This window comes from Ranitomeya imitator, chromosome 1 (assembly GCF_032444005.1).
Source record: "Ranitomeya imitator isolate aRanImi1 chromosome 1, aRanImi1.pri, whole genome shotgun sequence".
Classification (NCBI taxonomy): domain Eukaryota; kingdom Metazoa; phylum Chordata; class Amphibia; order Anura; family Dendrobatidae; genus Ranitomeya; species Ranitomeya imitator.
The window spans coordinates 150,475,914-150,501,087 of record NC_091282.1 but is presented as its reverse complement, the minus strand read 5'-3'; the positions used below and the strand labels follow the sequence as shown (position 1 = coordinate 150,501,087).

The window sequence follows — 25,174 nt, the reverse complement described above, 5'->3', positions numbered from 1 at the left end:
TCGCAGATATACTCTCCACATCTTTAGTTAGGTGGTGGAGTTTTTGTATTTTTCTGCTGTGGATATTTTGTAGTGTTTTATGCTGACCGCATAGTATCCTGTACTTTCCTTTCCTATCTAGGTAGAAGTGCCTCCTTTGCTTATCCCTGTTTTCTGTCTGCGTGTGTCTTTTCCTCTCCTACTCACAGTCATTATTTGTGGGGGGCTACCTATCCTTTGGGGATCTACTCTTAGGCAAGAGAGTTTTCCTATTTCCATCTTTAGGAATATTTAGTCCTTAGGCTGTGTCGAGGTGTCTAGGTCTGGTTAGGCACACCCCACGGCTACTTCTAGTTGCAGTGATAGGATCAGGGTTTGCGGTCAGTAAAGTTACCACTGCTCCAGCGAAGGTCATTTCATGCTGCTCCAAGGCCACCTGATCATAACAGTACCTCCCACTCCCGACTACAAGACTTCTCCCGTGCTGTGCCAATCCTCTGGAATGCTCTACCCCAAGATATTAGGACCATCCACAATTTGCATAGTTTTAGGCACTCGCTCAAAACACATTTGTTCAGAGTGGCCTATCACATTCAGTAATCAAAGTCATGTTATGTTTGTGTGTGTGTGTAGCCCATTCATTATCTCCATCTATCCCCCACCCCCTGAAGATGGCTGCACCATCATTGTAAATACATCATTGTAAAAACACACCTGTACTTTGTATCTCCCCCACCTCATTGTAGATTGTAAGCTCTCACCAGCAGGGTCGTCTTATTTCGCTTTAATTATTGTATTGTTAATGTTGTTACTTATGACTGTTGTGCTTGAAACTGTTAAACTGGAAAGCGCTGCGGAATATGTTGGCGCTATATAAATAAAGATTACTATTATTATTATTCTAGATCTTATTGATGATTTGTCCTCTGTGTACAGGCATTAGATTACAAAGAAATGGACACACATATTCTATTCTACATAGGAACCTCTATCATGAGCTCTGTAGCAAAATGGTGCAATAAACCATGGTTTTACTACAAAACGTTACATTACAGGAACATAATGGCGCAAACCAGAAGAGATGAGGAAATTAAAAGTGATTAATTGGGTTTTCCAGGTGCAGAATACAGGTGACAGAGTTGATAGCCGAGAGTGCTGAGAGTTGGACCCCAGTGAAAACCCCTTTCATGTTTATATGTGCAGTCATGGACAAAAGTGTTGGCATCCTTGAAATTGAAGTATTTCTCCTAGAAAATTATTGCAATTACATAAGTTTTGTTATACACAGGTTTTTTTTTTTTTGTGTGCAATGCAATTTTAACCTGCTAAGCCTAACGTCATACCTAACTCCTGGCCTAAGTCTAACACTAACCCTATTATCAATCCATAACTCTAATTAGAGTTAGTAAAAGTGTAAAACTATAAAAACAGATCTTAGTAATGAATCAAGATTGTACTAAATGATGAGCACTGCAGCTAATTCGATTCAATAACGGTTTACTGTTGTTTTTTTTTTCTTCATTTTTCATCATTGCTTATGCAGAGTGCAGCAGTGCAGATCAGTTTGTCATTGGTTACTGTGCTCTGCATAGGCAGTGACTGAGATAACGAAACTCACTTCATTATACTGAGCATTGTCATGTCCATCTCACCTGTTGTGCTCTACTTATTTCAGGTCACACTGCAGGTGGTATGTGAAAGCCGCGGAGGGAGAAAATTTGTACCCCCATACTTTTTGGCAGCTGCCTCCCTGTACATGCCCCACAATACCCCACTGAATTTATACATTAATTGCAGAAAAATCAACGCTTGGATGAATCTGTCAGCTGCCAGCAGAGTGAGGCAGCAATTGTTTCTCTGGTTTCTATTACATAAACTATAAAATGATCATTAGCAGAAATACAGACGTCACCTTGTAACCAGGGGAAGAGGATAACCAGTGTAGACAGGCCAGACGGTCTAGAAGGGCGCAGCAATATCACACACTGACGAGGGGCTTAGAGTGAGGGGGCTCGCTGTGAAGCGTGACGTGACAAACAGCCGAGCGCTCAAAGCAATTTGGACATGCAAATCATTCTTCTAGGTGTCAGCGTCTGCACATAGCCATTCTCACACTTCTTCATAATGCATATACTGCAGGGGAGATAAGCTTGGATTTCTAATCTCAACTTATTTCTTGATTGTGGATTTCCATCCAGTGGTATTACTAAACCTTACCATGATTTTTCTAATCGTGACTTTTATTTTTAAGCATCTACTTTGGTTCATGTCCTGATAAGTCAGATACACACAGAATACGCCGGGCAATATTCTGCTTACATTGTTTGGCTGAGTGCTGTTTAGAAAGACTAATGCTGATAGTTCATATATACATTTATGGCATAATTTAAGGCTAATACATAATTAAAAGCAAAAAATACATGTTACATTATTTATATTAATGATGTGTATTAAGTTGTGTAATTCATAGTTTCCATGATAGTATTATGCAGACTTTTTTCTTATTAATATTGCTACACATATTACAATATTAGTAACAACACTGCGAAATGTGTGAGCGAAAATGGTAATAATCTATTGGTTTCACTATGGCTGCATCTACTCCATCTGCTACCCTACGACTCAATCCCGGCAACACCCCATACAGTTGTGGCCAAAAGTATTGACACCCCTGCAATTCTGTCAGATAATACTCAGTTTCTTCCTGAAAATGATTGCAAACACAAATTCTTTGTTATTATTATCTTCATTTAATTTGTCTTAAATGAAAAAAACACAAAAAGATTTGTCCTAAAGCCAAATTGGATATAATTCCACACCTCGACTAACATCCAAACAAGTTCAAGCTGCCCTGCAGTCCGAGGGTACAACAGTGTCAACCCGTACTATCCGTCGGCGTCTGAATGAAAAGGGACTGTATGGTAGGAGACCCAGGAAGACCCCACTTCTTGCGACGAGACATAAAAAAGCCAGGCTGGAGGTTGCCAAAACTTACCTGAAAAAGCCTAAAACGTTTTGGAAGAATGTTCTCTGGTCAGATGAGACAAAAGTAGAGCTTTTTGGGCAAAGGCATCAACATAGAGTTTACAGGAGAAAAAAAGAGACATTCAAAGAAAAGAACACGGTCCCTACAGTCAAACATGGCGGAGGTTCCCTGATGTTTTGGGGTTGATTTGCTGCCTCTGGCACTGGACTGCTTGACCGTGTGCATGGCATTATGAAGTCTGAAGACTACCAAATTTTGCAGCATAATGTAGGGCCCAGTGTGAGAAAGCGGGGTCTCCCTCAGAGGTCATGGGTCTTCCAGCAGGACAATGACCCAAAACACACTTCAAAAAGCACTAGAAAATGGTTTGAGAGAAAGCACTGGAGACTTCTAAGGTGGCCAGCAATGAGTCCAGACCTGAATCCCATAGAACACCTGTGGAGAGATCTAAAAATGGCAGTTTGGAGAAGGCACCCTTCAAATATCAGGGACCTGGAGCAGTTTGCCAAAGAAGAATGGTCTAAAATTCCAGCAGAGCATTGTAAGAAACTCATTGATGGTTACCGGAAGTGGTTGGTCGCAGTTATTTTGGCTAAAGGTTGTGCAACCAAGTATTAGGCTGAGGGTGCCAAAACTTTTGTCTGGCCCATTTTTGGAGTTTTGTGTGAAATGATCAATGTTTTGCTTCATTCTCTTTTGTGTTTTTACATTTAAGACAAATTACCGTATATACTCGAGTATAAGCCGACCCGAGTATAACCCGACCCCCCTAATTTTGCCACAAAAAACTAGGAAAACTTAATGACTCAAGAATAAGCCTAGGGTGGAAAATGCAGCAGCTACCGGTAAATGTCAAAAGTAAAAATAGGTACCAATAAAAGTAAAATTAATTAAAAAAATAAAAGTAAAATTAAGTAGGTTAAGTGTTTTTGAATATCCATATTGAATCAGGAGCCCCATATAATGCTCCATAAAGTTTATGATGGCCCCATAAGATGCTCCATAGACACATTTGCCCAATATAATGCTGCACAAATGTTGATTGTGGCCCCATAAGATGCTCCATAAAGATATTTGCCCCATACAGTGCTGCACAAACGTTGATTATGGCCCCATAAGAAGCTCCATACAGACACTTGCCCCATATAGTGCTGCACAAATGTTGATTATGGCCCCATACAGACACTTGCCCCATATAGTGCTGCACAAACGTTGATTATGGCCCCATACAGACACTTGCCCCATATAGTGCTGCACAAACGTTATGGCCCCATACAGACACTTGCCCCATATAGTGCTGCACAAACGTTATGGCACCAAAGACACTTGCCCCATATAATACTGCACAAACGTTATGGCCCCTTACCGACACTGGCCCTATATAGTGCTGCACAAACGTTATGGCCCCATAGATGCTCCATACAGACACATGCCCCATTTGCTGTTGCTGCGATAAAAAAAAAATTCACATACTCACCTCTCCGTCGCTCAGGCCCCCGGCACTTTCAATATTCACCTGCTCCTCATTCCGGCGCCGCTCCATCTAAAGCGTCTTCTGCACTGACGTTCAGGCAGAGGGTGCGCACTAACCACGTCACCGCGCTTTCTGACCTGAGCGTCACTGCAGAAGACGCTGAAGACGGAGCGGCGCCGGAACGAGGAGCAGGTGAATATCGCGCAGCGCTGCGCTCTCCGTTATACTCACCTGCTCCTGGTGCTGTGCAGTCCCTGCTTCCCCGCAGCTTCTTCCTGTATTGAGCGGTCACAGTTACAGCTCATTAAAGTAATGAATATGCGGCTCCACCCCTACGGGAAGTGGAGCCGCATATTCATTACTGTAATGAGTGGTACAATGTGACCGCTCAGTACAGGAAGAAGCTGGGGCGCAGGGAAGCCAGGGATGTGCAGGGACCACGCCAGGAGCAGGTGAGTATAATTAGACAGCCCCCGCTCCCCCTCCCCTGCCAACCTGGGTATGACTTGAGTATAAGCCGAGAGGGGGACTTTCAGCCCAAAAAAGTGGGCTGAAAATCTTGGCTTATACTCGAGTATCTACAGTAAATGAAGATAATAATACCAAAGAATTTGTGATTGCAATCATTTTCAGGAAGAAACTGAGCATTATCTGACAGAATTGCTGGGTGTCAATACTTTTGGCCACAACTGTATTAGGATAGTAGTAATTGTAATACCCCAAGTGTTTGCTCTCCTTAAAACTATCATGACCTAGGCTGAGTGCACACCGTGTCTACATGATGTGCAGAATTATTAGGCAAGTTGTATTTTGATCACATGATACTTTTTAGACATGTTGTCCAACTCCAAGCTGTTCAGGCTTGAGAGCCAACAACCAACTAAGTAAATCAGGTGATGTGCATCTCTGTAATGAGGAGGGGTGTTGTTTAATGACATCAAAACACTATATAAGGTGTGCTTAATTATTAGGCAACTTCCTTTCCTTTGGCAAAATGGGTCAGAAGAGAGATTTGACGGGCTCTGAAAAGTCCAAAATTGTGAGATGTCTGGAAGAGAGATGCATCAGTCTTGAAAGTGGCAAACTTTTGAAGCTTGATCACCGAACAATCAAGCGTTTCATGGCAAATAGCCAACAGGCGCAAAATAACTGCCCATGAATTGAGCAAAATCAAGCGTGAAGCTGCCAAGATGCCATTTGCCACCAGTTTTGCCATATTTCAGGGCTGCAATGTTACTGGAGTAACAAAAAGCACAAGTGCGAGATACTAAGGGACATGGCCAAGGTAAGGAACGCTGACAACCGACCACCTTTGAACAAGAAACATAAGATAAAACGTCAAGACGGTGCCAAGAAATATCTTAAGACTGACTTTTCAAAGGTTTTATGGACTGATGAAGTGAGATGGGCCAGATGGATGGGCCAGAGGATGGATCAGTAAAGGGCAAAGAGCTCCACTCCGACTCAGACTCCAACAAGGTGGAGGTGGGGTACTGGTATGGGCTGGTATCATCAAAGATGAACTTGTGGGACCTTTTCGGGTTGAGGATGGAGTGAAGCTCAACTCTCAGACCTACTTCTTCAAGCAGTGGTACAGGAAGAAGTCGGTATCATTCAAAAAACCATGATTTTCATGCAGGACAATGCTCCATCACATGCCTCCAACTACTCCTCAGCGTGGCTGGCCAGTAAAGGTCTCAAAGAAGAAAAAATAATGACATGGCCCCCTTGTTCACCTGATCTGAACCCCATAGAGAACCTGTGGTCCCTCATAAAATGTGAGCTCTACAGGGAGGGAAAACAGTACACCTCTCGGAACAGTGTCTGGGAGGCTGTGGTGGCTGCTGCATGCAATGTTGATCATAAACAGATCAAGCAACTGACAGAATCTATGGATGAAAGGATGTTGAGTGTCATCATAAAGAAAGGTGGCTATATTGGTCACTAATTTTTTGGGGTTTTGTTTTTGCATGTCGAAATGTTTATTTCTAAATTTTGTGCAGTGATATTTGTTTACCTGGTGAAAATAAACAAGTGAGATGGGAATATATTTGGTTTTATTAAGTTGCCTAATAATTCTGCACAGTAATAGTTACCTGCACAAACAGATATCCTCCTCCAACTTCAAAAAATATTAAGCTTTGATATTTATGAGTCTTTTGGTTTGATTGAGAACATAGCTGTTAATCAATAAATAATCCTCTAAAATACAACTTGCCTAATAATTGTGCACACAGTGTATACGCCTAGCCTGCAGTACATGTCTGGAGCTTTTCCCCGACATGCGTTGTTATATTGCCATAGGCCCGATTAACCAGACGAAGGCCAAAAGTGTATTCATTGAGCCTTTTTCTAGCCGATATGCATCTGCAGACCATCTGCTTTACTGTATAGGAAAGTGCAGCAGACTCCGCTTTCCTATACAAAGGGCCACTGCAAAAAATGTATCCCTCCCAGAATGGTGGTCACTGTCTGACACATACCTCCTAGGTCTTGGCGTCCATCAGTGGCGCAGGCGCAGTGTGTACCTAGCTTTACTCTCTTTTGCTTCAGCTCTGTCTGGTCCACTGCCGCTGATGGTGACAGGCTGCAGCGGTGATGTCATGACTACAGCACCTGACTCCTGCAGCCAGTCACTGGGCACAGCGTTCTTGTACCGTCCACATAGACATGACCGCTACTCCCAGTGCTTGCCTGTATCTCAAGTGCTGTAGTCGTGACATCAATGCTGCTACCATTTCAACAGAGACCACAAGAGTGGAAGGAGGAAAGTAATGTTTGAGGATTTAGATATCTTTAAGAAGAATGAGCCTTTGGCATATTAAAATGTCAAACATGGAGAACCCCTTCAAGTATGAATTGAACTATTTTATTGGTCTTAAAATGTTAAAATGTTCATGTATTTCCATTTTGTCATGTTACGTGACTATGTATACAGCAATACTCATCTGAACCAATGTTTTATTTTTGCTCTATCCCTTCTATCACCTAAACATTAAGATATGCACTTTGTTTCCATTTATGCAGCCATCCAGTTTTATTTCCGTCCTGCATGGTAGAAAAAAAAGCCAGACGGAATCTGTTGTGTGAATGAATCCCACATTTTTTATGGGATTGTCACCATTCATCTTGCGCATCAGTTGTTGTGCCGAATTAGTTGTAGAGCTGGATCAAAAAACGCTATATGCTCTGACATGAAAGAAGGACAAGAAGTAATATATGGAATAATATCCCACAGAGATCTGAACTCAACATCATCAAGTCTGTCTGGGATTACATGAAGAAACAGAAGGATTTGCACAAGCGACATCCACAGAAGATCTGTAGTTAGCTCTCCAAGATGTTTGGAACAATTTTCCTGCCGAGATTCTTAAAAAAAAAACTGTATGCAAGTGTAATTAGAAAAATCCATGCTGTTTTGAAGTCAAAGGGTTCTCATACCAAAGTTAAATTCTTCTTTTGCTCACATACTTTGCATTTTGTTACTTGATAAAAATGGAGGCTGGCTGGTCACAAAATCATCTCACCAGTAGGATGTCAGAGGAGACTGGCTGACCTCATAACCGCCTAAGGCCTGTCCCACACGTCCAGATAATTCCGGTACCGGAAAAATCGGTACCAGAGTTATCCGTGAGCCCTATGGGAGGTGGAGCCGCATATTCATGACTGTAATCGGTGGCACCACGTGACCGCTCATACAGGAGAAGGTGCGGCACGGAGAGGACGCTGCGAGGGAGCCGGGTGAGTATTTTATTAACAGCGGGCAGGCGCACAGGGGGTGGGAGAGGGGTGGGGACAGGGATCTTTATTTTAAACACGAAAAAAAAAAAAGGATTTTTCATATCTTCTCTCTAGCGAACGCTGCTGGAGAGAAGATATGAATGGCGGCTTCAGCACCACGTTGGGGGGACAGCGCTTACTGTAGCGCTGTCTCCTGTACGGCACACGAACTGCACATGGACAGCGTCCGTGTGTGGTACGTGTTTTACACAGACCCATTCACTTTAATGGGTTCATGTAATACGTGCGCTCCCACGAACACTGACATGTCTCCGTGTTTTGCACTCGGACACACGGTCCGTGAAAACACGCTGACATGTGCAGAGACACATTGATTTCAATGTGTCTACGTGAGTCAGTGTCTCCGGTACGTGAGGAAACTGTCACCTCACGTACCGGAGCCACTGACGTGTGAAACCGGCCTAACCAGTAGGATGTCACATCAGGGAAGGCTGGACAGCCACATAACCCCCTCATCAGCTGAGCTAGCTAACCACTACACGTGGTATATCTCGATTTTTCCAAAGCGTTTGATACCGTGCCGCACAAGAGGTTGGTACACAAAATGAGAATGCTTGGTCTGGGGGAAATTGTGTGTAAATGGGTTAGTAACTGGCTTAGTGATAGAAAGCAGAGGGTGGTTATAAATGGTATAGTCTCTAACTGGGTCGCTGTGACCAGTGGGGTACCGCAGGGGTCAGTATTGGGACCTGTTCTCTTTAACATATTCATTAATGATCTGGTAGAAGGTTTACACAGTAAAATATCGATATTTGCAGATGATACAAAACTATGTAAAGCAGTTAATACAAGAGAAGATAGTATTCTGCTACAGATGGATCTGGATAAGTTGGAAACTTGGGCTGAAAGGTGGCAGATGAGGTTTAACAATGATAAATGTAAGGTTATACACATGGGAAGAAGGAATCAATATCACCATTACACACTGAATGGGAAACCACTGGGTAAATCTGACAGGGAGAAGGACTTGGGAATCCTAGTTAATGATAAACTTACCTGGAGCAGCCAGTGCCAGGCAGCAGCTGCCAAGGCAAACAGGATCATGGGGTGCATTAAAAGAGGTCTGGATACACATGATGAGAGCATTATACTGCCTCTGTACAAATCCCTAGTTAGACCGCACATGGAGTACTGTGTCCAGTTTTGGGCACCGGTGCTCAGGAAGGATATAATGGAACTAGAGAGAGTACAAAGGAGGGCAACAAAATTAATAAAGGGGATGGGAGAACTACAATACCCAGATAGATTAGCGAAATTAGGATTATTTAGTCTAGAAAAAAGACGACTGAGGGGCGATCTAATAACCATGTATAAGTATATAAGGGGACAATACAAATATCTCGCTGAGGATCTGTTTATACCAAGGAAGGTGACGGGCACAAGGGGGCATTCTTTGCGTCTGGAGGAGAGAAGGTTTTTCCACCAACATAGAAGAGGATTCTTTACTGTTAGGGCAGTGAGAATCTGGAATTGCTTGCCTGAGGAGGTGGTGATGGCGAACTCAGTCGAGGGGTTCAAGAGAGGCCTGGATGTCTTCCTGGAGCAGAACAATATTGTATCATACAATTATTAGGTTCGGTAGAAGGACGTAGATCTGGGGATTTATTATGATGGAATATAGGCTGAACTGGATGGACAAATGTCTTTTTTCGGCCTTACTAACTATGTTACTATGTTACATTAATCCTGCAGACACATTACTGAGAGATCTTTGCAGTAGCGCAGGGGAGGGTCGTAGCTGGGAATCCGCATGTGGGCTGAGCTGACTAGGCTTCCAGGAGAGGAGTGCCGTACCATGGGATGAGCAGCACACAGCCTGGGGTGAGGACCCCCGCTGCAGCAGTTATATACTGTAACATAAGGGAAGCGCAGTGTGCTGATGTTTATAGCGTGCATAAGCTGAGACATGTATTACATTGCATAAGCTCAGACGTGTCTGTGTGCCAGAAGGTGTTTCCTTGCTGCTGACAGATTTTATAACTGATTTGTGACAGCAGTATTGACATATTAGTGAAAAACAAGTAAAAGAAGAAATGTGCCTCCCTCCTGCCTTCCTAGGCACGTGCCCTCAAGCACCTTATTACAAGTAGAAATACATATTAAACAGCAGAAAAAAGGGCAGCAACACTTACCTGCCCAGATCTTGGAAGAAATGTGCTACAGGGTGCAGCCAGCCCATAAAGCAAGATGTTGCAACACAGGTGCAAAATAAAGATCTGGGCAGGTAAGTGTTGCTGCCCTTTTTTTCTGCTGTTTAAATCAAATTTTTGGAGACTTTGAGTCTTTAGTGGCTTTGCCATTTAGTTTAGTGCAGGACTCGTAAGCGTTGGGACCCTTGGCGTGGGTTACGAGCTTACGTATTTTGGCCAAAATATCAACCAATACCTCACTACTTTTGTATATTTTTTGCACTATATTTCTCGGGGTGCAGCCGAGCCCAAACAAGTTCGGTCTCTCATGAGGGGCGTTCGCACTAGGATGTATTGAGAGTGTGCTGGCCAGCCCACCTAATCGAAAAGTAGGGGTGTGACTAATAGGCTGTGAACCAGACATTTACCTTTGTGTGAACTGCGCCCTATACAGGCCTTCATTGTGCAATTGTAGACTGGGCAGTCACCCCCTCCAGGAGTGGGTATGTGGAGAGTGGCTGTTGATCTGGTATTTTGCACCTGTGTTGCTAACATCTTGCTTTATGGGCTGGCTGCACCCTGTAGAGCATTTGTTCCAAGATCTGGGCAGGTAAGTGTTACTGCCCTTTTTTTCTGCTGTTTAAATCAAATTTTTGGAGACATTGAGTCTTTAGTGGCTTTGCTATTTAGTTTAGTTATTACAAATACAGCCTTGGGTCTCACCATTTATTAGACTCCACATCTGTGCATCATCTCCTTTAAACTCTCACCCTGGTAAACGTTAAAATGTTTTTGCGGGACCTTAATGTTGATGACATTTCAATACTATGAGGGTCAAACAACTAGGTACCCCACTGATCAGCTGATTGAGGGGGCTGTGGCACCGTACACCTGGTACAGCTCTGTGCACTGAGTAGTACTGCACCTCTCTCACATGCACATGATGGTAATATTAGGCTATGTGCGCACGTTGAGTATTTGCTTGCAGAAATTTCTGCAAGATTTCTGCAACTCTTGGCAGGAAAAACACTGCTGCAAAAATGCGCATTTTTGCCACTTTTTTGTGCATTTTTGAAACTTTTTTGGTGCGTTTTTGCAGTGTTTTTTGTATGCGTTTTTGCATGTATTTTTGTACAGCAATGAAGGATTTTTTGAGTTAAAGATATTTAAAAAAAAAAAAGTTTTGTAATGTAATTTCTTGGTTCAACACCATATTTTTCACACTGATGCAGTAGAATCAGGGTAATGGGATAACAGAGCTGGGTGTCAGCAGCTGTTATTGACACCTAACTCTAGGATTAGTAATGAAAAGGTGTCAACCTGTCATCCTCATTACTAAGTCGGTAAATAAACACAAGCACACACAAATACACACACATTGTCACCAGCCTATGTAGGAGCATTAGCAGAACGACTGTACATAAGCTGTAACCAAACAGCAACTGTTAATTTTAAAGAAAAAAAAATTGCGTAGGCTCCCGCATAATTTTCATAACCAGTAGAGGGAAAGCTGATGTTAATATTCTGGGAAGGAGCCAATAGCCATAAATGTTCGTAGGCTATTAATATCAGCTCACAGATATTTGCTTAGCCTTTACTGGCTAGTTTACAGGGGGACGCCAGAAAAAAATTGACATAGGGTCTCCCAATAAAATCTAACCACCAAATGCTAGGCAGAAAGCTGCGGACTGATATTAATATCTTAGGAAGGGGCCATGGATATTGGCCCCCTCCCAGACTAAAAACATCTAAAGATGCGCCAAATATGGCACTTAGCCTCGTTCTTCCCACTTGTCCTGTAGCAGTGGCAAGTGGAGTTCATATTTGTGGGGTTGATCTCACCTTTGTATTGTCAGGTGACATCAAGCCCACAGGATAGTAATGGAGAGGTGTCTATAAGACACCTATCCATTAGTAACCCCATAGTAATATTGTATGAAAACACAGACATCCAGAATAAAGTCCTTTTCTTGCAATAATGACACAGATTCCTTTAATGAATCTGCAACAAAAATAAAATAATAAACCACAATATTCCTCACCTGTCCGCAGACAAGATAATCCATAATGTCTCACAACGATCCTCATGGCTTTGAGAGCAGTCACTAATGTGACTACTCTTAAAGACAGCCGGCAATGCACTGACAGGAAGGAATCGCTCCCGCAGTGTATCAGTGAGCTGCCATGAGAAAGTTCTCACGCAATGGTGCTGTGAGAGCACCGGAGCCGATTAGCTGATGAACTCCGGTGAACTCTCTTGCGGCACTTCAGTGATACACTGACAGGAGGTACTCCCTCCCGCAGTGTATCGTCAGCGGCCGGGTTGGTCACTCACATCTTCTGATGTTAGTATTCTACACGTGAGATTGCCGTGGGACACTCGGAATTACGTGGACTACGGTGGACAGGTGAGTATATGGTGGTTTATTATTTTACATTTATTCTAGGAGACGAGGGCATCAGGGATTTGGTGTTAGGTGTATATAATGGGTTTATTATTTTTATTTGAATATGTATGTAATTATTTAACTTTTTTTTCTAACTGTGAGCACAGGCGCCGGCAGATGAGACTACATCTCCCATCAGTGGCACCTGCTTTCACTGTTATCAGTGAAAGCAGAGGTAGCCCGATGGGATCAGTAGTCTCGTCAGCCCACGCCTGCTGACCTGCGGTAAGCATTTTACCGCAGGTCACAGCTGTGGGGTCGCGCTGACATCTGACATGACCCCGCAGTGCTTTCACCGACATTCTTAGAGGCGGTAGTGTTACCGCCGCAAAGAACCGCCTCACTGATCTTTCCCACGCTGTCAAACAGATGACAGCATAGGAAGTATGTGAAAACGCAAACAAAAATTCAGCAAATCCGCAAACTTTATACCTGCGTTTTTGCTGCGGATTTGACTGATTCAATTGAAGTCAATGGGTGAAAAACGCTGCAGAAACACACAAAGATTTGACAAGCTGCAGAAAAAAACGCACTGCAAATACGCAAAGGAAATTTACTGACTATGTGCACAACACTTCAGGATTGTCATTGAATTAGCTTGCATAAGGATTCCATAGCGTTTTTGACCCATTTCTGCACTGAAAAAATGCCGCAACAATGCATCAAACGCACAGTGTGCACAAAGACTAAGGTTTCCATAATGTTTTTGGCCCATTTCTGCATGGAGAAAACGTATCAAAAGCGCAGTGTGCACACAGCCTTACTGTGGATTTATATAGCATTGCTATTTATCTGCATTGTTTGGGATAAGACTGTTATGTATCCCGTGTAACATGTAATTATCATGTGTTGGTATCATTCTGCAATGCTATAGTAGTTATTGGAACTTTGTCCGCCAGCATTGCTTAGGTTCAATATAACACTATTATTTGCGTTGTATCATTGCAGTAATACTAAAGGGAGATCCACAAACTAAGTAGACCTACATCCTCACAGTTTTAAAACATCTCAAATGTTTTGTTTTGGTTGTTAACATAAGTTAGGCTACTTTCGCACATCCATTTTTTGCCATCAGGCAGGATCCATCGAATTTTGGAAAAAACGGATCTGTTGCAAATTGTGAAAAACGGATGCAACGGATCCGTTTTTTCGACTGATCCGACCAGCATATCCAGATAATTGGATTAAAAAAAATTGGAGCATGTTCAGTTTAAAAAAACGGAATCCTGGAATCCTGCGCCGGAATCCGTCATTTTCCGGATTCGGCACCTTCCGGCTCCCATAGGCTTCCATTCTAGCAAAAAGCCGGAAGCGGCTTCCGGCTTTTTCGTCAGAGACAAAAAAACGTTACTGTATACGTTTTTCCAGATGCCGGAAACCACATTTTTGCCCGTATCCAGCGAAAACCAGATGAAATGTAAGGTCATCCGGCGCTAATATAAGTCTATGGGAAAAAAACAGATACGGCGGCATCTTTCGCCGGATCCAGTTTTTTAAAAATTTGCCTGATTGAGCCTGATGGCGAAAGACGGATATGTGAAAGTAGCCTAACCTACAAAACAAACCAAGGTCTCTCCAAAATGCATTTAGAAAACGAGATTTGAGATTTCCAGTGAATGTATGTTTGTTTAAAAGATATTTGTCGAGACCCCAAACCACTCAAACCACCACCATTATACTTCAGGGCCCTATATATATATTCTTATGTCTTGAAACAAACTTTATAGTTGGGCCAAAATTACTCCTAATACATAGCTCCCATCCGTCCCTAATACTGCGGGACTGTCCCGATCTTGAGGCTGTGTCCTGCAGTCCCGCACAGACTCTGCTTCTCCCGCACAGCCAGCAGGAGAAGCAGCCGACACGCCCCCTTGATTAGGCCATGCCCCCTCTGCATCTTCTCCGGTGGTTCAGAGAGGGAGAGAGGATATTCTGAGGTATGTGTGTGTGTGTGGTGTTACAGCAATCTAGTGCAGCCTGTTAGCCAGAGCAATCCAGTACAGCCTGTTAGCCAGAGCAATCCAGTGCAGCCAGTTAGCCAGAGCAATCCAGTGCAGCCTGTTAACCAGAGTAATCCAGTGCAGCCTGTTAGCCAGAGCAATCCAGTGCAGCCTGTTAGCCAGAGCAATCCAGTGCAGCCTGTTAACCAGAGCAATCCAGTGCAGCCCGTTAGCCAGAGCAATCCACTGCAGCCCGTTAACCAGAGCAATCCACTGCAGCCTGTTAACCAGAGCAATCCACTGCAGTCCGTTAGCCAGAGCAATCCACTGCAGCCCGTTAGCCAGAGCAATCCACTGCAGCCTGTTAGCCAGAGCAATCCACTGCAGCCTGTTAGCCAGAGCAATCCACTGCAGCCTGTTAGCCAGAGCAATCCACTGCAGCCTGTTAGCCAGTGCAATCCAGTGCAGCCTGTAAGCCAGAGCAATCCACTGCAGCCTGTTAGTGATAGGCACAATATATATATATGCATCCTTTATATACTACAGCAGTTATGGAGTGGAGCCAGTAGATAGTGGTGTTGTCTGAGTGCATGCAGAGTTCGCAGAGCTGGGATACATTGCAATGTGCAGTATCTGTGAGGCCGCAGTGTGGACAGCGACAGGTGGTGAAATCTTTGCCTGCATTGTAAACAGAGCTGCTGGGACACATCTACAACCCCGACAGTACACTGGCATCATCTTGTGTGGCCATTATACAGTATGGAGCACTGTGTAGCCATTATACAGTATTGAGCATCAGGTGCGGCCATTATACAATATGGAGCACTGTGTGGCCATTTTACAGTATTGAGCATCATGTGTGGCCATTATACAGTATGGAGTACTGTGTGGCTATTATACAGTATTGAGCATCATGTGGGGCCATTATACAGTATGGAGCATGGTGTGGGACCATTATACAGTATTGAGCATCATGTGTTGCCATTATACAGTATTGAGCATCATGTGTGGCCATTATACAGTATGGCGTATCATGAGTGGCCATTATACAGTATGGAGCATCATGTGTGGAAATTATACAGTATGGAGTACTTTGTGTCCATTAAACAGTAGCACTGTGTGGCTATGATATAGTATGGAGCACTGTGTGGCTATTATACAGTATGGAGCATCATGTGTGGCCATTATACTGTAGGCAGCATCATGTGAGGCCATTATACAGTGTGGAGCACTGTGTAGCCATTATACGGTATGGAGCATCATATGTGACCATTATACAGTATGGAGCACTGTGTGGCCATATTTTTTTCTGTTTAAAATTATTGTGTATGAAACAGTGTGATCAGCAGTTCTAAATAAGTGTGGTCGGGGCGTGGATATGGGTGTGACTAGTTGTGAAATGGGTGTGGTCAGGGGTGTGGTCTAAAATTGTTGCAGTGTGCTGCGCGCGCGTGGCTACATATGTCCCTCTTTGCCTTCTTCAAAAGTTGGGAGGTATGCTAATGTACAAAGTATCCAGAAATAATCCAACAAATCTATTTCCAGGGCTAATCCTTTTTTGGGTCCTATAATCACTTCCCCTAAGTGAGTGACTTAGTCTTCACTGTCCCCTTCATATCTTCAGTGCATGCGCTTACCCAGTCTCACATTACAGTAAAACAAAAGGCAAGGGCTACATTGAAACTTTTTAATTATTGAGCAGCAACTGCCCTGGACATGAGTACATTGAGTTACATGCAATTTTGTGGACTTCCGCTGTCATTCAATAGTTAAAACTAGGGTTGAGCGAAACGGATCGGTCATTTTCATAAATCGGCGACTTTTAGGCAAAGTCGGGTTTCATGAAACCCGAACCGGTCCTACAGTGGGATCGGCCATGCGGTACACGATCAGAGCGCCAAAGTCGCGTTTCATATGACGCGGTCACTAGGGTTGAGCGAAACGGATCGTTCATTTTCAAAAGTCGACGACTTTTGGCAAAGTCGGGTTTCATGAAACCCGACCCGATCCCTGTGTGGGGTCGGCCATGCGGTACGCGACTTTCGCGCCAAAGTCGCGTTTCGTATGACGCTCTTGGCGCCATAGAGAGAGAGAGAGAGAGAAAAAAAAAAAAAAAATTCCCATTGGCTTTGCATTGGGTTTCGTGTTTCGGTCGATCCTCGACTTTTCGCCATAATCGGCCGATTTCACTCGACTCGACTTTTGAGATAGTCGGGTTTCGCGAAACCCGGCTCGACCCTAAAAAAGTCAAGGTCGCTCAACCCTAGCGGTCACCGCCGTTTTTCATCCAATGAAGGAGGATGCAGAGTGTGGGCAGCGTGATGACATAGGTCTCGGTCCCCACCATCTTTGAGAAGGGCATGGCAGTGATTGGCTTACTGTCTGTGGCGTCACAGGGGGTATAAAGAGGCGTGCACGCCGACCGCCATCTTACTTCTGCCGATCTGAGCATAGGGAGAGGTGTTGCTGCAGTTAGTCAGAAGCAGGGACAGAGTTAGGGAGGAAATATAAACCCCCAAACCGCTTGTGCTGGAGCGATTTTCACTGTCCCACACCACCTTTTTGTGCAGGGACAGTGGAGGTCGTATTTTAGTGCAGCAGCTGCATAGCTGTGTGCACGGTGCTGTGCAAACCAACTGCTTTTTTTAAAGCAAAATTCCTGTTGCTCCTTTCTGCACAGTTACCTATCTTGATTATTTGTCCACATTTTTGTGTTAAAGGGACTCTGTCACCTGAATTTGGCGGGACTGGTTTTGGGTCATATGGGCGGAGTTTTCGGGTGTTTGATTCACCCTTTCCTTACCCGCTGGCTGCATGCTGGCTGCAATATGGGATTGAAGTTCACTCTCTGTCCTCCGTAGTACATGCCTGCACAAGGCAATCTTGCGTTGCGCAGGCATGTACTATGGAGGACAGAGAATGAACTTCAATCCAATATTGCAGCCAGCATGCAGCCAGCGGGTAAGGAAAGGGTGAATCAAACACTCGAAAACTCCGCCCATATGACCCAAAACCAGTCCCGCCAAATTCAGGTGACAGGTTCCCTTTAAGCAGTCCTTTTTATTGCTGCCATACTTGTCCTGAGCTCATTGTAGGGAGCTTGTTATTTATTTATTTTTTTTAAATAATAATTCCAGCCACTTTCTGGCACGTTCATAGTTTACTGTTATACCACTGGGCCAGAGTTGTGCTTCTGTGTCTCCCCCTCAAAAAAAGGGAGATTATAATTCGCACGCAGTGTATATTCTGCTGTACTGCTAGTGTGTCGTATATATCAGGCAGCCACTTTCTGCCACGTTCATAGTTTACTGTTATAGCACTGGGCCAGAGTTGTGCTTCTGTGTCTCCCCCCCAAAAAAAGGGAGATTACAATTCTCACACAGTGTATATTCAGCTGTACTGCTAGTGCGTCGTATATCAGGCAGACACTTTCTTTCACGTTCATAGTGTTGTGTTATCCCACAGGGCCAGAGTTAGGGTTCAGTGTCCCCCCAAAAAAATGGAGATTCAAATTCTCACACAGTGTATATTCAGCTGTACTGCTAGTGCATCGTACTGTATATCAGGCAGCCACTTTCTTCCACGTTCATAGTGTTGTGTTATACCACAGGGCCAGAGTTAGGGTTCTGTGTCTCCCCCCCCCAAAAAAAAAATGGAGATTCAAATTCTCACACAGTGTATATTCAGCTGTACTGCTAGTGTGTCATATATCAGGCAGACACTTTCTTCCACGTTCATAGTGTAGTGTTATACCACAGGGCCAGAGTTGGGGTTCTGTGTCTCCCCCCAAAAGCAAGTCATCTTTCAGGCAAGCTACGTGTCAGCAGGGGAAAGTGGGGCAAAAGAATGTGAAATCCATGATTGGTTAATTTAAATGAAGGTTAGATCATCAACATTTTTGGTAGCCAGACGTGTCCTTTTTTTGGTCAGTATTGAACCAGCAGCACTGAACACTCTTTCTGAAACCACACTGACAGCAGGGCAATCGAGGTTCTGTAATCCATATTATGGCAATTCAGGCCAGGTGTCTAGTTTAGATGCCCAGTAATCAAAGGGGAATGACCTGAGAGGGAGAACATCGATAAGGGCGGAAAAGTAGTTTGTAACCATACTGCACAAATGCTGTCTCCTGTCACTTTGAATCGATGCAGCTGTCCCTGTCGTGTCAGCGGTCATTGCGAAATCATTCCACAACCTTGTCGTAAAACCCCTCTGTCCAACGCCACTTCGGATTTCTGCACCTCTAGCACCTCTGCCATGTTGCCCCCTGCAGCTCGTGTGAGAACCATCACCAGCGCTGTGTGCTGGGAATGCCTGAACCAAACGGTCTACAAGAGTTGCTTGTTTGGTAGCCAATATTTGACCTAGGTTCTCATGTGGCATGATATTTTGCAGTTTTCCTTTATATCTTGTATCCAGGAGGCAGGCTAACCGGTTGTCGTCATCGGTCATCATTTTAAAAATGCGGGGGTCCCTTTTTAGGATACGCAAGGCATACTCAGCCATGTGGGCCAATGTTCCAGGTGTGAATTAACTGTTTCTGCTGGGTTGAGGCCCACTTTCTTGCAAATCAACATCACAAGTGTCCCGCAATAAACCTGTACCAGACCTTGCAATGCCACCAGTTTCTATTGCCACCTGAGAATCATCCTCCTCCCATACATATTCATCCCCATCATCCTCCTCCTCATCCTCTTCGTCCGCCAATTTGTCCTGTACAGTTCCCTGAGCAGACAATGGCTGACTGTCATCAAGGCTTCCCTCCTCCTCGGCTGCAGACGCCTGCTCCTTAATGTGCGTTAAACTTTGCATCAGCAGACACATAAGTGGGATGTTAATGCTTATGATGGCGTCGACTACTGCACACCAGACAACTCCATGTCTGCCATCCAAGTGCCTGCCCGTGTATCCTCCCACAAATTTATAACAGCACGCCTCTGTTCGCACAGCCTCTGAATCATGTGCAGTGTGGAGTTCCACCTTGTTGCAACGTCGATTATTAGGTGGTGCTGGGGAAGATTCAGCGATCGCTGATGGTTCAGCATACGGCTGGAGTGTATGGGCACCCGGCGGATGTGCGAGCAAAGTCTTCGCACCTTCAGGAGCAGGGCTGGTAACTTTGGATAATTTTTGAGGAAGCCCTGCACCACCAGGTTAAAGGTGTGTGCCAGGCAAGGTATGTGTTTCAGTTCTGAAAGGGCTATGGCAGCCATAAAATTCCTTCCGTTATCACTGAATACCTTGCCTACCTCAAGATGTACACTGCCCAGCCATGACTGAGTTTGTTGCTGCAAGTACTCCACCAGTACTTCCGCGGTGTGTCTGTTGTCGCCCAAACACTTCATTTGCAACACAGCCTGCTGACACTTACCACTAGCTGTTCGATAATGGGACACCCCGTGTGCAACACTAGCAGCTGCGGATGGAGTGGTAGGGCGACTGCGCTTTGTGCATGAGCTTTCGCTTCTGGAGGAGGAGGAGGAGGAGGAGTTGCAAACGCCATATGCCAACTTTTTCCTGAGACTGTGGGATAGGCTGAACTGTCGCACTATGGCTGCCCCCTGTGGACCCTGCATCCTACACATTAACCCAGTGCGCCGTGATGGACACGTAACGTCCCCGGCCATGCCTACTTTCCATGCATCTGTTGTGAGGTGCACCTTTCCACTGACTGATTGCCTCAAGGCATGGACAATGCGGTCTTTGACATGCTGGTGGAGGGCTGGGATGGCTTTTCTCGCAAAGAAATGTCGACTGGGTAGGTCATAGCGTGGTACTGCGTGGGCCATCAGGTCTTTGAAAGCATCGCTTTCAACCAAACGGTAGGGCATCATCTGTAATGAGATTAGTATAGCAATGTGGGCATTCAAATCCTGTGTATGCGGATGAGAGGATGAGTACTTTCTTTTCCTAACGAGAGTCTCTTGTAGGGTGAGCTGGACTGGAGAGCTGCATATGGCGGAACTAGCGGTGGTGGTGGTGGACATTGCGGATTGAGAGAGAGTTTGTTATGGTATTCTTGTTGTTGCCCAACATAGAGTCTTTCCTACCAATAACCTTGTGATTCCCTGACTGCTTTGGCCTTACGACGATACCTCCACATTTGCTGCTGGTGGTGTCCTAACCGGTGGGCTCACAGTGAGGGAAGCAATTTAGCATTGCTGACTACCTTCACTCCGAGCAGGTGAACCAACAGTACGGGACGTTTCATAGTTAGTCCAGGCTTGCAAGTGCATGGTGGTTAAATGTCTAAGCATGCACGTTGTATTTAAATTTTGAAGATTCTTCTCTCTGCTAAAGGTCTTGGAGCATTTCTTACAGATAACTTTTGACTGATCATTCTGATCTTGGTGAAAAAATTGCTACGCTACACTCTTCCTACTGTCGAAAACCTTTTCAGGCATTGGGCGCTGTGCTACTTTCACCGAATGACCACGCTCTCCTAACACTGTTTTTGTTTTTCGCAAACATTTTTGGCCTGATACCGGCCTGCCAGATGACAGCTGTTGCAATGTAGATGGCTGATGCGGATCCTCCTCCTCCGCTTCTGAGCTAGTGGCAGCGGCACCCTCTTCCCCCAATGGCTGCCAATCTGGGTCAACAACTGGGTCATCTATCACCTCCTCCTCAATGTCATGTGCACCTTCCTCAGTGTCACAGTGTAAGGTGCTATAGTGTTCGGGACAGGGCACCATAGTCTCATCAGGGTCACATTCTGGCTCAGTAAACTGTGAGGGCAATGTAGTGATCACAGTCAATGGAGCAGCATCACAATCTAGCTGTGGCTGTGCATCAGTGCACTCCATGTCCTATTCTTCTTGTAATTGGCAGTGTACAATTTCCCTTTCGAACCCAGGCACGGTATGTGTAAAGAGCTTCATGGAGTAACCTGTAGTGTCGCCTGCTGCATCCTTCACTTTTGGTTTGGGAGAAGGACACAAGGAAACGTCTTTTTCCTGATCGGGAGCATCCACTGACGACTGGCTGCTCTTACATTTAGAACTTTGGGAAGAGGAGGTGAAAGAGCTAGAGGGTGAGTCAGCAAGGAAAGACAACACTTTTTCCTGCTTCTCCGGCTTTAAAAGCTGTTTTCCTACTCCCAGGTAAGGGAGCCTTCGAGGCCTTGTGTAGCCAGACGATGACACCGGCTGAACACCTCCAGCCTTAGGTGCTACTGTGCTTTTGCCACTACCACGAGATGCAACACCACCAGCACCATCAGTACCAGCTGGCAACCCACGCCCACGGCCTCTTCCACCAGACTTCCTCATTTTTGGGGGGGAGACACTGAACCACAACTCATATTACACCGTTGTAATATGAGGGGCCCTGTGCCAGTACCACCGCCCACGAGAGAGTGTTCCCCCCCCCCAGATTAAACTGTGCTCTACCACTTGCAATACTACCTCTCCTAGCTCCACCACTGTGTAGTCTGTGTGGGTAAAACCTGAAATGGCACTGCCAATACGAATTATTTGAAATGATAGATGATAGTTAAAATATACAGGGGCCCTGGACTCCATTTAATACTTTGCGCCTACTACCACTGTCTTTATTATTTGGGCGTAATAACGGTGTCTGCCGCTGCATCTTTTTTTTCCTTCACTGAACAAAGCTGAACCTCAACTGTTGCCCTGTTTCAAATACTGTATTAAACTGCATTTGCCCTACTTGTTGGGTTGGGGCCTACTAACGGTGTCTGCCGCTCCTTGGTGTTCTCCTGGTTTATTTTTCTTGCGCTTCAATCTTCAAGCTTTCGTTTAAATATTTTTTATATTAAACTGCATTTGGCCTACTTGTTGGGTTGGGCCTAGTAACATTGTCTGCTGCCGCCTCTTGTTTTCCTCTACTAAACAAAGCTGAGCTTGAAGCTTCAGGCTTTCGGCCTGTAACAACAATATGAAACTACATTTGGCCTAGTTCTTGGTTTGGGCCTAGTAACATTGTCTGCTGCTGCCTCTTGTTTTCCTCTACTACACAAAGCTGAGCTTCAATCTTCAGGCTTTCGGCCTATATTTAGAATATGAAACTGCATTTGGCCTACTTGTTTGGTTGGGCCTACTAACGGTGTCTGCCGCTGATTGTTGTTCTCCAAACCAATGCCGCCTGTTTACTCCTGTTACCAATTTTTAACAGCTTTTAGCCTACTTTTTTTTTATTTTGGGCCTATATCTGTGTTTCCTCCTCATTCCTGCCCATTGCCCAGCCACTGCTAGATGAGTCTGCTGGTAAATTGACACAGACCACTACATTCCCCTTGCACTCTACTCAGCCTGAATCTGACCCTGCTGAAACTCAGGTTCCCCTTCCCGCATACGATACCACCTTACATGGGGACAAAGAGGAAGGTGCAGATGAAAGTGCAGGTTCCTTCAACAGGTGGGGGGGGCATACTCATTGGCGACGTCACTGGCACAGGGCCCCTCATAGTACGCAAAAGTGTCTCTGCCAGTGGGAGGCGCCCCCGCCGTCAATCACAACGCCGTACTTTGAGGGGCCCTGTGCCAGTGGCAATGCGAACGAGTGTGCCCCCCCTCCTTGCTCAGGATCACAGCACTTGCAAAGTTGAAATACTTACCTCTCCCTGCTCCACCGCCGTGACGTATTCTACATTTCCTGGGCCCAAGAAAAAATTGAGCCAGCCCTACCCCTCTCACAACTTTAACCAAATGACCTCCAATTTTCAATGCCTAACTATTATTATAAGGTTAATTAAGATTGACAAGCTTAAGTAACAAGAATTGATGTTTTTGACATTAAAATGGGCTCTGTAGGTGTTTTTCTGTCCTCCACTCACTGCCGACTTTTATTCCCCATTGACTTGCATTGGGTTTCGTGTTTCAGTCGGCCCCCCGACTTTTCGAAATGATCGGCCGATTTCACCCAACCCGATCATTTTGTGGATACTCTGCATCGTTTCTGCAAATATTACATAAATTAGGTTACTTGCATTTTTTCATTGCGTTTTTGAATGCTTTTTTTTACATTTGTATTTATTGCATTTTTGACGCTGCAGTTTTTATAGCTTCTCGTTATGTCATGTTTTAAATAAAGCTGCTTTATTTTTGATACTTCCTGGTATTTGGATTTGACAAAACTTTATTGACACAGTCATTGCAGATTTTTTTGCACTAAAAATGCACGTGCTTTTTTTTACCTACGGCTCTTCAGCATCTAATGCAAATCTATAGGAAAAAACTGCACATAAAATGCAGCGTACCCACGAGAGAAATTGCTATGTTGCGCATTTGAAACCGCAGATCAGTTCACACTGAGTAAAAAAAGAACTGGAACTGTGATGTTTTTGAAGCAGCAAAAATATGCAGCATCATAAACTCATTGTGGGCACACAGCCTTAACTTATCGAAATCCCTCCCTTTGATGGAGAGCACAAAACCCATTTCATTGTCATTTTGTTGTAGAAAAATATTTTAGGATTGCATTTAACTGAATACTAATGAGAAAAATTGATAAATATTTGAAAGAACTTACATGTCTCCATGGACCAATCCATAAATCTCAGTTATGTGCTTATGGTAGATACTTTTGAGAATGACCAGGTGCAGGACAACAACAACTGCAGGAAGCCCCCATCCCACTACAAAGAAGATTAGATGCCGTCGTTCTGCGTGCTCATCGTTCATCACTAGAACATACCAGAAATTAATTGCCTAGAAAATAAAAGTGATAACATACAATAAACAATAAAATACATACTGTACATGTTTTGCTAGATAGATAGATAGATAGATAGACAGACAGACAGACAGACATACAGCTCTGGCAAAAATTAAGAGGTCACCACATTATAACCCTGTCATCGGCAGCCCAATCTCTAGACCTGAACCCCATTGAAAACCTCTGGAATGTAATCAAGAGGATGATGGATAGTCACAAGCCAGCAAACAAAGAAGAACTGCTTACATTTTTGCTCCAGAAGCTGTGTGAAAGACTTGTGGAAAGCAGCCAAGATGCATGAAAGCTGTGATTAAAAATCATGGTTATTCCACAAAATATTGTTTTCTGAACTCATCCTGAGTTAAAACATTAGTATTGTTGTTTCTAAATGAGTTAAATTTTACTCCAAAATATACCCAAAAAGAGAAATTGAAAATTTTGCAGTGGTTTCTTAATTTTTGCCAGAGCTGTATATATACATACAGATGCTTATCACAAAAGTTAATTTATTGCAGTTCTTCAATACAAAAAATGAAACTCATATATTATATAGAGTCATTACAGAGTGATCTATTTCAAGTATTTATTTCTTTCAAAAAACACCTACAAAAGCTTCGTAAGCATTTAAAACGGTCCCTTAGTCTGTTTCAGTAAGTTCCACAATCATGCGGAAGACTGCTGACCTGACAGATGTCCAGAAGGCAGTCAGTGACACACTCCAAAAGGAGGGTAAGCCGCAA

At 44.3% G+C, this 25,174-nt stretch overlaps 1 protein-coding gene across 1 annotated transcript in view; it reads right to left on the bottom strand.

The window, feature by feature from the left end:
• ADGRV1 (adhesion G protein-coupled receptor V1) overlaps positions 1 to 25,174 on the bottom strand; it is a 753,646-nt gene that overhangs the window by 71,972 nt on the left and 656,500 nt on the right. Inside the window, exon 85 of the mRNA XM_069745343.1 lies at positions 24,249 to 24,427. Coding sequence (XP_069601444.1) covers positions 24,249 to 24,427 — 179 coding nt within the window. The remainder of the gene's footprint in view (positions 1 to 24,248; positions 24,428 to 25,174) is intronic.